Source organism: Stegodyphus dumicola, chromosome 7, assembly GCF_044657685.1.
Source record: "Stegodyphus dumicola isolate Sdum_Otavi_A_Nest chromosome 7, ASM4465768v1".
Lineage (NCBI taxonomy): Eukaryota > Metazoa > Arthropoda > Arachnida > Araneae > Eresidae > Stegodyphus > Stegodyphus dumicola.
This window is the reverse complement of record NC_140774.1, coordinates 64,954,768-64,969,882: the sequence shown is the minus strand read 5'-3', so window position 1 is coordinate 64,969,882 and position 15,115 is coordinate 64,954,768. Positions and strand designations below refer to the sequence as shown.

Sequence of the window (15,115 nt, the reverse complement as noted above, 5' to 3'; positions counted from 1 at the left end):
ACACCAAGATACTTAACATTTTCTACGAATTCCAACGGATCATCAAGTATCAAAGGAGCAATATTTTGCTCATCAAACTTTCTGGGAACAATCATAGCTTTACTTTTTGAGGAATTGAAAGTGAGTTTGTAGAGACATTAGGTATTTTTTTAAAAGCAGACAGGATGAAAAATATGCAACCGCCTTTGCCGGGAATCGAAACACGGACCTCTGGAGTACTGGCCCAGCGTGCTACCGTTATACCACGAAGGCATGCTAGGGAAGTGGGAGAAATACCTTATATACGCCCCTTTTTAAGGGGTGACTATGGTTTTAGGAGACCCTAGTCGCTAAATCTTGGGTGCGGAGAATCATCATCTACAACCCTTTTAGTTCGGGTGCCACTTGTATAGTCATTAGGTTAATTGGAAGCAGAAAAGATGAAAAATATGCAAACGCCTTCGCCGGGAATCGAACCACGGACCTCTGGAATACTGGCCCAGCGTGCTACCGTTACACCACGAAAGCACACTAGGGAAGTGGGAGAAATACCTTATAAGTTTATGAGAAATCGCCCAATTAGAGACAAAATCTAGAACTTCTTGTGCTCTTAAAAGCATGTTATTTAAAGTCTTTCCTTGGAAAATTAAAAGTAAGTCATCCGCAAATGCAGTTTTTAAACAACCGTCGAGATGACTTAAAAGATTATTTATTATCATGTTCCAAAGAGTAGGTCCGGGCACAGAACCTTGAGGAGAGCCTTTTTTTAGAGAATAAACCTTAGTTTCGGTTCCAAGCTGAAGCTCAGCGGTCCTCCCGTTCAAGAAGCTTTTAAGCAGATTATAGATATTATGTGGTATACCAGTTATCTTTTAGAATTGTTAAGATAGATGGCCACCAAGCATTATCAAAAGCCCCTTTGAAATCCAGGGAAATAAGAATTGTAGTAAGCTTCATTTTCTTTTCATACTGAACGTTATTACAAAGACAAATAATGGCATCTTCAGCAGACTTCCGAGGTGTAAACCCGAATTGAAAATCATTATAAAAACATTTCTGTCTCAAATACCAATTTATTCTGTTAATGAAGAGAGTTTCAAGACATTTTCCCAAAGTAGGCAAAAGACTAATGCATCTAATATTATCAAGATAAGGGGTTCTTATATCTAACGTTTTAGGAATCAAAACAACCCGAGCTCTCTTCCATTGTGCTGGAAAGTGCTATCCACCGCATGAAAGTGCTGTACCATTTCATTAGAAAGAGAGTCAAGCCCAGGTGATTTGTTCTTCTTGAGATTTTTAATAACACTGTTAACTTCTGAAGTAGAGAACGGACAGTCCATAAAAGAAATATAAGGTCCATCAGACTCAGTGCGCATAGTTCTATGAGAATTTCTATCATCACGCGCATTATCTCTTGGGAAATTCTTTGTCACTATAGCAACAATTGTATCACTCAAACTCGAAGTAACACTGCCATCCGGGAGTTTAATTCCCGAAATCTCAATCCTTTTCGCAAAATTGGTCTTAACCCCATACTTATATATAGATTTCCAGACATTGTGAACAGTAATAGTTGAGAGAAAATTTCTCCACGACTCAAGCTTAGCATTAGCTAATTTAGCCATGTACTTATGCCGCAATTCGAAATATTTAATTTTATAAATATTTTTAAGAAGACAGTTTCTTTCTCTCTGGAATCTACGCCTAGCAGCATTTACATGCTTTCTATAACAATCAATTTCCTTAGACCACCAAGGGACCCCATTCTTCTTACTTTTCTTCATCGGAATTGAAAGTAAAGCACAATTAAAAACAACGGTAGAAAGTCTGTTTACAACATTTTCTAATGCAATACAATCAGAGCAACTGTTAAGAAGGATATTCAAGTTACACAATTCTCTCTTACAAAGTTCAGTAAATAAAACCCAGTTCGCTCTTTTTAAATTAAAATACACAAATTAGAAGATATAATCGGACGGCATAAAACAAGTTCAAAGATAATCATTTTATGGTCAGAAAGAGAATCTTCCTCAGAGATATCCCAACCTTGAACGTATGGCAGCAGTTCTAAGCTACAAAGCGTAAGGTCAATATAACTCGAGCCTTGCGTGGAACAGAAAATAGGTCCGCGATTTTCATTAAGTAGAAACAAATGGTTCGCACTAATAAAATCACTAAGTTTCGTTCCTCTAGCATCAGTAATAGGACTATGCCAAATCGCTGATTTGCTATTCGAATCCATACCACATAAAAAATTGCATGGTTTCTTCATCGTTAAAATTTGTGAAATTTTTAATAGTTCTATGTCAATATTAGTTTGGGGCTCGAAATAAGCGGAACAAATAGTCAAGTCAGAACCATTGATTTTTATATCTAAAACAATAGTATTATAAACTGTGTGATTTAAGTCTAAAAAAGGAGAAAGATTCTGATTGCGAGCAATAACAGCAGACTTGACAACTTCTGCTTCGGAATCATAGTAAACTTTATATTTTATTGGAAAGCCAGGAAGAACACCTTTATAAAAGTGCGGCTCCTGAATCAGTGCGACATCAGTGTCATTTGCCTCCATATATAAAATAAGTTGCTGAGTAGCAAGTTTTGATTTGTGCAAATTTATTTGTACAAAAGAAACAGACAAATTGTCGGACTTACCCATAATAAATTTTTGAAGCTGCAAGATTCATCATAAATGTATGGTTGGGGCAGGTTCCAGAAAATGGCTTATGATTTACATCAACTTTCTTAGTTGCATTTTCCGTCTTTTTATTAAATCTTATGCAATTAATACACACTTGCACTTCTTTTTTTTATCACATTCTGAACTCTTATGCTCATTTATCGTTATTTACAGTCTTCGTGGATCTACAGTAGAGATTCCTAACCATTTTCGTGCATTGACCGCTTCTGAAAGAATGATTTTCTTCATCGACCCTCTTGCATATTTCTCCATAGTATATAATGTTTCTCAACCGCCGGTCCGCAATAATTATTTGCCGGTCCACGAAATATTAGAATTTTCTTAGAACTTTAGTTAAGTTTTGGTAGTTTTATTTTCGATGCAATATTTTAAGTAAGTTGAATGTGCATATGTAAATTATAACAAAAAAAATGCTTTAAAAATCATTTTTGTCTTCATGATTTATATATGTGAAAAAATTGTGCCAATGGGTCGAATTATTAAACTTACCGGTCCGCGAGAACGTACCGAAATATTTTACAGGTCCTTGGAGAGAATCCATTTGATAAAAACTAGTATATAGTATACATTTCTCTGTAGTCTCACCATATGACATCATCATAATAGAAGCAACTGCATGGAAATAACTTCCAATTAGACTAAGAATATTGTAATGACATTAGGATTTTTTTTGGAAGTAGTCAAGATAAAAAATGAGCAGCACCCTCGCCGGGAATCGAACCACTGACCTCTGGAATATGCGCTCACAGTGCAGACCACTGCACTACAAAGGCAGGCTAAGAAGGCGGGAGCAATACCTTATAATATGAGCAAAAGGTTTTTAAAAATGGTTCATTATATTTAGGTTTTATTGTTTTTTGTATTATTATTATTTTTAATTTTACAAATATAATCATGTTTTTCAGAAATAAAAAAAAAATTAGACTTTAAAAAATAGATTCAAAAATTTAATTTCAATGAATGTGATGTATTGATACATTTTTTAATATTCATTTAAAAAATTGCTTCACTTAATTCTTAAATCCCCTCCTTGAAAAGTATTCAACGTATTTCTTATTTTTCTTAGTAAATAATAGATTCGAAGCCTGCTTCTAATAGGTAAGAAGATACAAAATTTAGTAACACTGGTTCGTAGCAATTTTTTTGAAGTTTTAGTGAGAATAATTTTTTTTTTGTTTTGTTGCTTTTCTTTATGTTCATGTGTTTTACTTTTTTATATTACACTTAATGCATAAAACATTTATAAATTTTTAAATGTGTGAAACACATTTTGCGTATTTGTATTCCTTGTGAAAGCTTGGAGTCCACTATTAAGGAGAATGATCGCGCCAAACAGAAAGCCAAAATCTGCCGAATGTTTTTGTTGCCGATACTGCCGAAACACAATGCTTTGCAACTTTATTTGTTTTACGTATTAGGTAAGTAGAATGACCTTCACAATCTATTTAGATGTTTGATCGATCGATCTATTTATCTGGTGTATATATGTTGCAAGTCTCAGACGTAAATAATCGGGGGGAGGTAATCGGGTAATCGCGAGTACTCCGCTTAAGTGGAGATGATTTTTTTACAAAGTGCATCTCTGACAAACGTTTGTCTTCCATATAGTAAACTGTGTTCTTAATTACAGAAAAAGTGTCTTTCTGAGTAATAATAAGATGTTTACTCATGGCGAAAATTTTCTGCGTGGGTTTTACAAGGATAATAAACTTTTGTACCCTAACATATTTTTTTTAGTCGCTGCGAAACCTACTGCATTTAGTTTGCATAATTGATATTCATTTGCGAGTCCTAAATTGAGATATTTAGATATTTTTTGTCGTTTAGATAAATATCTGTTTCAAATATTTAACTAGAATGCAGACAGAAAGATTAGAATACAATTTTTCTTCTAATTTTCTTAAAATAACATTTACATATGATCTCCGTGCTGAATGAAGTTTTCCTAATACGATTATCTGTGATCTCAGGCACTTTAATATACTGCAAAGAAACTCGCTTTAAAAGCTAGTGGTAATGATAAATAAAGTTATTATATCCTCAGAAACAGTATTCACCTTCACAGGTTGCTTTATTACGATAGTTGTAAAATATTTTCGTGTTATTATTCTAGGAGATGTCTAACTTATTTTCATTTTTGTTGCATGTTTTTTCTTATCTGCTGTTATTCGGCTCTACTTATTGTGAAAATTTGATAATAAGCTGATATATTCAAAATTTTTCAGATAAACTAATAGAAGTTTTACTTACTTAAAATCTGTGATGGCCAGCACTTGGTCTCGAACGGCACGTACAAAATCATCATGGCCTCCTATCTGGCTGGTGACGATGGCAAATTTGTGCCAGGAATACCTCCTGAGGATGCTAAGCATGGCTGATGACTGATGTTCCACGGACGGCGCCAGCTGGAGAACCTGTGACTGCGGTAGTCTCTGTGAGAAGAACATTTCAAATCTATCTTTCAGAAATTTTCTCAAATCTGTCTGTCATTATTACAGTCAATTCAAATTGAGCTTCTTATGGAAACAGTCTATCTTGCCATAAAGAATTTACTATATCGCTAAAATTTCATTAAAATAGTCACATGTCATTTATGGGGTTGATTTAAGAAAATGAAGCAGAGTTCTGTACGAAATTTCAGTTTAAAATGTTAACTTACATATTTTTGTACTCATATCAATAAACATTAACAATCACTCTGAAGAATTTGAAATCATAAATTTATATTTCGGAACATTTTTGCCTTGTATATAAAAATTTACTCATTCGAAAAGCAACTACATTTTTAAATGAATTATTCATTTCTTCATGTATATAAAAGGGAACAGAAATATTTTTCTAAATCTGCATGTGCAAAAAGACCTGTGGAACAATCAAAGGCGGAGATAAACAAATGAGTATATATTGCGCAAAAGCCTTGAAAAGAATGCTGATCATCATCACAATTTGGGCCAAGGATTCCCTATTTGAGCATGAGTGAATAGGATTCAAAGAACTTATGCTTTTTTACGTGATATCGGACTTTCGAGAGGATGTTTGACTAACATATTTAAAATACTTCTTTTCGCTAAGAAAGCATAGAATCGGAAACATTAGTGCTTAACGCTGAAATCTTATCCAAGCCAATGGCCTGGCAGACACAAAAGACTCATTAATATTTATATAAGCACATAACTGTACGTCGCTGAAGCTAATCTCTGTTAGTTTAACAGCCTACAGAGGCTAACACCCTAGCTTATGGTTAACACCTTGGAGGGTTATGGATAACACCCTTGCTTATGGCCAAGCTCTTATGACTAACACCCTGAAGGGGCTAGCACAAACTAGCCTCTCCAGGGTGTTAGCCATAAGACATTTAGATGTCAACTCGTAGGTGGATTCCATATGTTAAGAGAGTCATAGGAGTTTGAAGTGGACTGTGGATTTGAAAGGACGTAGTATGCAGAAATTTTGCAGTTTCAGAGCACATGATGTTATATAAATTTAATTAAGCCGTATTGCTTCGTACTCTAAATACCTTTATTAAATAATATACAGTGTACACAGTATTTTTCAGAGTGGCTAACATATTTTAAAACACATTATTTTATAATAACTAGTTTCAAAATCAGTCAATATTAGAAGTTATTTTAAAGCCATTATAACTGTTTTGTTATTTTCAGTTTTAATTTATACTTAATTTTGTAATGAATCTTAACACTAGAAAGAAGTTCGAAACGGTATAATATGTAAGAACAGATATAGTACGTGACACGTGGAACACGAAAACAATTGCCATGATAATTGTGAGTTTTCACTCAAGTCTCGTGATTATAGGATAATGGATTACTAAGTCTAAGTGCTCTGAATTTAATTACTACCAAGTAAATTCAAGACGACATATTCTAAAGCAGAGTATTTTATTAAAACAGTGAGCCACAGCAATAGCCAATTTTACTAAGGTTGGTCAGAAAAGATGCCAGTATAAATAGCTATAATTTATTTAGAGGAAGATCTATTATTATAAAGTGACAGATTTTGTCATTGCTGGTATAAATAATTATAATTTATACTGAGTAACACTTCTTTATTAAGTTAACAGATCCACTAGATGAAATAGTTTCTGTCCATTTGTTAACTGTTTCTCGTTTATATACAACGCGTTTATTTGTTGTTATTAATAGTTAATTTTAATGCAAGTATTATACCTCATTGGATGTAAACATTTCACTTGCTACGAAAGTTTCATTGTTTTGTTTATGGTCGTGACTGCAGAAGATTTAATATGTCATTATCCTAAAATCTTGGGTTTGCTTTCCTTCTTCTCTATCAAACCGCATAAAAGTCTTTTAATAATTACGATTTCCTTGATTTTCTTTCGAAAAAATAATAATAATATATAAACAAAATGAAACTGGTTTTCATCTTTGTCTCTAACCAGCTACTGGCAGATCATCAATTCTTTTTTTAAAATTTAACTAGTTAAAGTTAATTTAATTAGTTAACTAGTTATATCAAAGTCAGAAATCTAATCAAAATTTTCACAAAGCTGTTATTGGATACTCGTTACATAATTCTATCAAAGTTTAACGATACCAAATGCTTGTTCTCTACACAAAATTTTCCATGTGGGAGATTAGCTACGTGTTGTAACAGAAGAGGTCAAATTATAGGTAACAACAAAAACAAAGTTTCTCAACGCAAATTACTGTTCTCTGTAGCGCTCCCTAATAAAATGGCTCCTTCATTATGAACTTTGTAATGAATTCAACATTTGCAGTGACGCAGTGAATGATAAGCGATGTGTGAGCTTATTACGGAAATTGGACATTAAAGTAGGTTTTTCAAGTTTTCTGGAAACTGAATGAAAGTGAATTACACTATTGGCCTTTTTTTTCATAAATTATCGATTTTTAACTTTAGAACTATGTTATCGTACTGGACGGATACTTCTAAATATTTTTGAATTTCTGAGAGAATTACCTTCTGAAAGATATTTATAATGTGCTTCTGTTGGTTGACTGAGAATATAAATTTTTTTAACGTCACATAAAATTTGATCAGAATACCTAGAATTATGTGGCCTAAGAAAGCTAACTCTATAAGCTTAACGAGATATTTGTGTTTATGCTACACATTATATAAAGGCTTATATTAATATTGATACCCAAGTAAGTTTATAAAAAAAGATTTAAGAGTAAAATTTATTTGTTTCTGAAATAAAACGTACTTTTTATAGAAATTTCCTTTTGAAGTAAAACCACAAAAATATGATGGGCAGAACATACTGCATTATATAACGTCCATAATCATTCTTCATGTAGACATGATGGAAATTAAGTCTTCTTTAAGCATAATGTGGTACAAGTTCATCAAAGCCAATCACATATAGTAGGGTTCCTGGGATACCGAAAAGTATCTAGAGCCATCAAATTTTGAATAACGTAATCTTTCACCCGAACATGGGCACATAGAAACACGAATTTTGAATTTGTTTTCTTACTAGAAATGAATTAAAATCATAATTTCAAAAATAGTTTAGTTATAGATGGAATGTAATTCTGTTAATATACAAGCCTAAACCTAATATTTTTTAAAACAGACATTTTTACTTTTAAATATCTGTGTTACACATTTAAATATATGTGGTTACACATTTAATGAAACAATTATTGATAAAGAAATCCAATTGGAAAATTCTTAAATAATTGAATAATTACAGAAAGTGAAAATTCAGTATAAAATAAAGAACATTTATCTGATTTAATTTGCAAAATAATTAAATACAGTACCGAAATTATATCAACGAATTTGAGTTAAAATTTTTCACAATGCTTTTTCAAATACGAACTATACTGCATTAACTTCAAAATTTTAAAAAATTCATACGAATGAATACCATGAAGCCCTTTTTCAACTGGCTTTGTAATCAAAGACGATAAAAACAACATTTTCAAAATACTGTAACTTAACAGCTCAAAACATTTTGAATGTTATACGAATATTTACTGTGATCTTGTGCGAGTAATTTTGCAATCAGTTGAAAGGTTTTGATAACATTAACTGAGAAATGTTCTTGCCATCAAGAAATTATTGACGTATGAAGCGTCCATGCCTACTGGTAGCTCAGTTTTTACAGATAGTTGGAATCAGAAGTACTTCCAGATACCTGAAGGAAATATTTTGCCCTGACTTCTCAGTTGTGGTCACTTTTAAAACATTTATCATCAATCAATTGCGTCATTAAAGTCAATAGTCGCAACAAGATCAGAAAAATTCAAATGAAAAATCTTCTTTATCGTCTTCGATACCTCGTCCTACACATATCGTCTTCCTTAATAAGCTCACATATTACGTATAATGATCTAACATCACCACAAATATTGACTTCATTACCTCATTACAATATTACCTCATTACAATATTCATAATGAAGGGGTCATTTTATTAGGGAGTTTCATAGAGGAAAGTAATTTGCACTGAGAAACTTTTTCCACCACATACACTCATTACGCGGTGTTAAAGAATTACAAATGGAGATTATCATTAACTTATTTCTTCACCCCGTATTGCAGTACCATTTCAGGAACAGACATGGTTTCCTCACAAATCTTTTTTATCATTCTAAGAGCTGTAAGATTATGGGATTGGATGGCTGAATGAAAGAGGCTGTCGCATTCTGAAATATTGGGATAAAAATAATACTAGAAATGCTTTTTTGTTTTCAGAGTACAAAAGATTTCCTTGTAATCAGCAGCTGTTATAGTTAATATATATGAAGTGTAGAGAATAATAGGGATTTTACCGATAGCATCGGTAGCTTCTTATAAATCGATATATGATATTTTTAAGAGAGAAACTAATGTTTCTAAATAGATAAATGGGAAAGTAACTTAAAATGCCTTCAGTGTATGTCCTATTACACATCCATTGCAGTCATGTAAATGCACAGAACACAAAGAATCTAAGGTACTGAACAGGTTCTTCATATTTTCGACGATGTAATTTTCTGCCACTCACTTTACATATCCTTTGTCCATAATTTTATTATAAATCCAGAACAAAATTTTCAAGCTGAATATTTCATTAGAAAATAGCACATGCTGGAAACTACTCCTGAAATTTTGCACGCTTTCGGATGCATCGTCTACTTTCACCCTTCATCTGCTGAGAAGATAGTGAATAAATATCAAATTACTCGTGACATCGTGAGTACTATCAATAGCTTGCCGAAAATAAATTTATTCCAGAGTTCAAGCAGACTGTTATTCCTTTTTCAAACTGTCAGAACTATAGGAACTAAGCAAATAATTCCGCCAGTGGGTTATTTATATTGAAAGGCTCTCAGATTTGAAGACTTACATTTTGTTGTTACGCGCTAATTATGGAGCTACATTATTTACATATGTTTGTTACTGAATATATTTGTTGTGTTAAGATTACATATGTTTGTTACTGAATATATTATTTACATATGTTTGTTACTGAATATATTTGTTGTGTTAAGATTACATATGTTTGTTACTGAATATATTATTTACATATGTTTGTTACTGAATATATTTGTTGTGTTAAGATTACATATGTTTGTTACTGAATATATTATTTACATATGTTTGTTACTGAATATATTTGTTGTGTTAAGATTACATATGTTTGTTACTGAATATATTATTTACATATGTTTGTTACTGAATATATTTGTTGTGTTAAGATTACATATGTTTGTTACTGAATATATTATTTACATATGTTTGTTACTGAATATATTTGTTGTGTTAAGATTACATATGTTTGTTACTGAATATATTATTTACATATGTTTGTTACTGAATATATTTGTTGTGTTAAGATTACATATGTTTGTTACTGAATATATTATTTACATATGTTTGTTACTGAATATATTTGTTGTGTTAAGATTACATATGTTTGTTACTGAATATATTATTTACATATGTTTGTTACTGAATATATTTGTTGTGTTAAGATTACATATGTTTGTTACTGAATATATTATTTACATATGTTTGTTACTGAATATATTTGTTGTGTTAAGATTACATATGTTTGTTACTGAATATATTATTTACATATGTTTGTTACTGAATATATTTGTTGTGTTAAGATTACATATGTTTGTTACTGAATATATTATTTACATATGTTTGTTACTGAATATATTTGTTGTGTTAAGATTACATATGTTTGTTACTGAATATATTATTTACATATGTTTGTTACTGAATATATTTGTTGTGTTAAGATTACATATGTTTGTTACTGAATATATTATTTACATATGTTTGTTACTGAATATATTTGTTGTGTTAAGATTACATATGTTTGTTACTGAATATATTATTTACATATGTTTGTTACTGAATATATTTGTTGTGTTAAGATTACATATGTTTGTTACTGAATATATTATTTACATATGTTTGTTACTGAATATATTTGTTGTGTTAAGATTACATATGTTTGTTACTGAATATATTATTTACATATGTTTGTTACTGAATATATTTGTTGTGTTAAGATTACATATGTTTGTTACTGAATATATTATTTACATATGTTTGTTACTGAATATATTTGTTGTGTTAAGATTACATATGTTTGTTACTGAATATATTATTTACATATGTTTGTTACTGAATATATTTGTTGTGTTAAGATTACATATGTTTGTTACTGAATATATTATTTACATATGTTTGTTACTGAATATATTTGTTGTGTTAAGATTACATATGTTTGTTACTGAATATATTATTTACATATGTTTGTTACTGAATATATTTGTTGTGTTAAGATTACATATGTTTGTTACTGAATATATTATTTACATATGTTTGTTACTGAATATATTTGTTGTGTTAAGATTACATATGTTTGTTACTGAATATATTATTTACATATGTTTGTTACTGAATATATTTGTTGTGTTAAGATTACATATGTTTGTTACTGAATATATTATTTACATATGTTTGTTACTGAATATATTTGTTGTGTTAAGATTACATATGTTTGTTACTGAATATATTATTTACATATGTTTGTTACTGAATATATTTGTTGTGTTAAGATTACATATGTTTGTTACTGAATATATTATTTACATATGTTTGTTACTGAATATATTTGTTGTGTTAAGATTACATATGTTTGTTACTGAATATATTTGTTGTGTTAAGATTACATATGTTTGTTACTGAATATATTATTTACATATGTTTGTTACTGAATATATTTGTTGTGTTAAGATTACATATGTTTGTTACTGAATATATTATTTACATATGTTTGTTACTGAATATATTTGTTGTGTTAAGATTACATATGTTTGTTACTGAATATATTATTTACATATGTTTGTTACTGAATATATTTGTTGTGTTAAGATTACATATGTTTGTTACTGAATATATTATTTACATATGTTTGTTACTGAATATATTTGTTGTGTTAAGATTACATATGTTTGTTACTGAATATATTATTTACATATGTTTGTTACTGAATATATTTGTTGTGTTAAGATTACATATGTTTGTTACTGAATATATTATTTACATATGTTTGTTACTGAATATATTTGTTGTGTTAAGATTACAAGTCTGCTGCTTTGAAAGAATATTATGTCAAGAGATGTTATTTTAGGGCATTTCTCAACAATCACTTTAATGGCCAAGGATAAAAACTATTTAAATCAACTTATTAAAAACAATATTACCAGGCTTAATCTTTCTTTAAATTTACAGAACAGAGTTTTGAGGCGTTTACCAAGATCTGCTATTTTACAATGAAAATAATAACCAAGAGGGTTAAAATGGTGTCTAATTTGGAATTAATAAAAGCTGCTTATGCCTAAAAACGTACCTCGTTAAAAAATTCAAATTACAGAAAACGAATCTTCACCAGACAATTGCAAGAATAACGGACTGTTTAACAATTCGCTTATAAAGTTCTATCAATATTGACTACAGTAGACCTTGATAATCTATGACACGCGGATCATCGAGTGACCCATTCCCTAATTTCACGTGATAATTTGAGTTCAGAAAAATAAAATATAATGTAGAAAAATAATATATAAAACATTACTATGAAATGAACACTTGAAGGATACTACAAAAATTAAGTTGAAAATAAATAATAACAGTAGTCATTTCTTTGATTAAACGTTGCAGCAGTGACTATGCATTTTTATTTTTGAAACGTAAACAACAGTAACATAATTTCAAGTAGAAGTCTATCAGATCGGCAAAGCCGATTCGTAATCCAAAATTCCAAAAATTTGCTTTCGAATTTTGTCCTCACTTGGTTCGACTTTTAAATGCAGACTAATATTTTCACACATGAAATTTATTTTAAGAACCGGAGAATCATAGCTAACGAGCTATGAAAGCCAGTGACATCGAAGAAAAGAATGAATTTCATTCAGTTATGTTTGTTTTTATAATAATTATAATTCTAAGTTTGATTTTTATGTTTTAAGCATATTGAAGTTGTTTTCTCAAATTTATTTTATTATTCACCAAAAAAGCAGCTTGTTTTGGAATGAAAATACCACTGATCCAAAAAGTCCTCTTAATATACATAGTTTGGTTAATTTTAATCTGCAGTCAAAAAGGGTTGCCGGCGCCTGAACTACAGTCTTGCAGAATGTAGAACTTAGCACTACTAAAAGCATAGATGTAGGCGGTAAAGCATAGCTGGCAATGTACTCTGAGCAAAGAATCACTAAAACATTAAGAATTATTGGGGGAATTATTAGACTTACATGTTCACTGAAAGACGTATCTAATGATAATACTTTAATGGCGTGAAATGTATCATGAGATGAATTACTTCACGAAGAGAACAATTTGGAGCTTCAGCGACTTGTGGAAAATGCAACAAACTTGCAATTTAATTATGGAAGTACTTAGAACCATTAGTTTTCAAAAGTAAATATGCGCAAAGACATAAGACATGCAAAACTTTCCTACAGTCAGTTTCAGAAGAAGAAGGATACTCAATCACAGCTCAAACATTTCTTACAAACATATGTACATTCTACGGTAAAGTAATTTGCTTCAAACGTATTCATTGGCTCAGCAGCACCATAATGTAAGGCACATAAATTCTGACAACTAGTTTAGAAATCAAAATAAATATTTGGGGAAACTTGGTTTTTCTAGCAGGTATCATCAAGTTCTTTTTGACTTAAGAGTGAATTACAAAATAAAATTAACAATATGGTATACGAGAATGACCAAGCATAAACACAGAACTTAAGGTTTCAGATACAACTGATAATGAGTAAATTACCCATATCACTATCTTGAACATTCGAATTTGGGATAGGAAAATATAAGATGTACCTCATCAGTACATACCTTTACTTTGAAAAATAAAGAGCATAGAAACGAAAACCTGTGTTTCTCGCGGCATAAAAATATACCAACTCAATTATGCATACGGCTATATCACATACTAGAATATCATTGATTTTTAGTAACAATATCAGTGCCAGATCTTTACATTAACTATTATCATTTGCAGCATTTTCTGTTGTAGAAGACTTTATATTTAAAGCGGCATTTTACTTAATTATTATAAATAAAATAATTATAATAAATTTGTGTAAGTTTCTATCTAATTGTAGATTTAATTTTCAGTTCTGAACTAATAAAAATTCTAGTTATTATCTGGAAATAAAATATGAGTGCATGAATTTTTAATGCCTAGTTTTGCAGTCAGTTTTAAGAATTGTTTGGCTTTTATTGTGCTTTTTATGGAATAATCAGTAAACTTGGGTTTTGCGGATCGGAAGCGAAATTTTTAATTTGCCTTTCGCAGGAAACGGATGGACGTCTACGTAATATAAAATACAATACTCCATCCGCATATTTTAATTTCTACGAATTCTCGCACAGTTAGATTTCTATCTAGTCTCGTTCTAAATTCAATGACGTATAAGGAACAGAAATTTCCACAGCTAGAATTACGTAAAATTTGCTCTTATTTTTAAAGTTTTATCAGCGATGTTAATGAAGCCTTATAATTATTCGAATACCTGTATATAATAGCAACAGCTTATATTATTTACGTCTTCGCTAATGAAATGTTCGTAATTTCATTAATATGATAATTGGAAATTTAAGACAAACTGTAAAAGTTAAATCTCTCCTTTTTTCTAAAGTACGTAAAAAATTAATTCCACTTTTTAACGAAATTTGAAACTTAATTACAAACTTAATTAGTCAGCGGTGCAAAAAGAAAAGAAATTTCATATTTCTGATTATGCAGCTCAGAATTAAAAAAGAACGCGCTAAAAAGCTAATTACTACGTAGAACTGACTTCATGTTTTCGACTTCTTATCAGTAGTTCTGTTAAATCGTTTTCTTTCACATATCAGTTCTATGTGGTATTTTTACGCGGGGAAAGTTTACATAAAT

General features: G+C 30.4%; 1 protein-coding gene across 3 annotated transcripts in view; it reads right to left on the bottom strand.

Moving 5' to 3' along the window:
• LOC118188575 (glutamate receptor ionotropic, NMDA 2C-like) overlaps positions 1 to 15,115 on the bottom strand; it is a 938,424-nt gene that overhangs the window by 303,782 nt on the left and 619,527 nt on the right. For all 3 annotated transcript variants that reach the window (XM_085820356.1, XM_085820357.1, XM_085820355.1), the window contains one exon: positions 4,934 to 5,115. In XM_085820356.1, the coding sequence (XP_085676482.1) occupies positions 4,934 to 5,115 (182 nt within the window). The remainder of the gene's footprint in view (positions 1 to 4,933; positions 5,116 to 15,115) is intronic.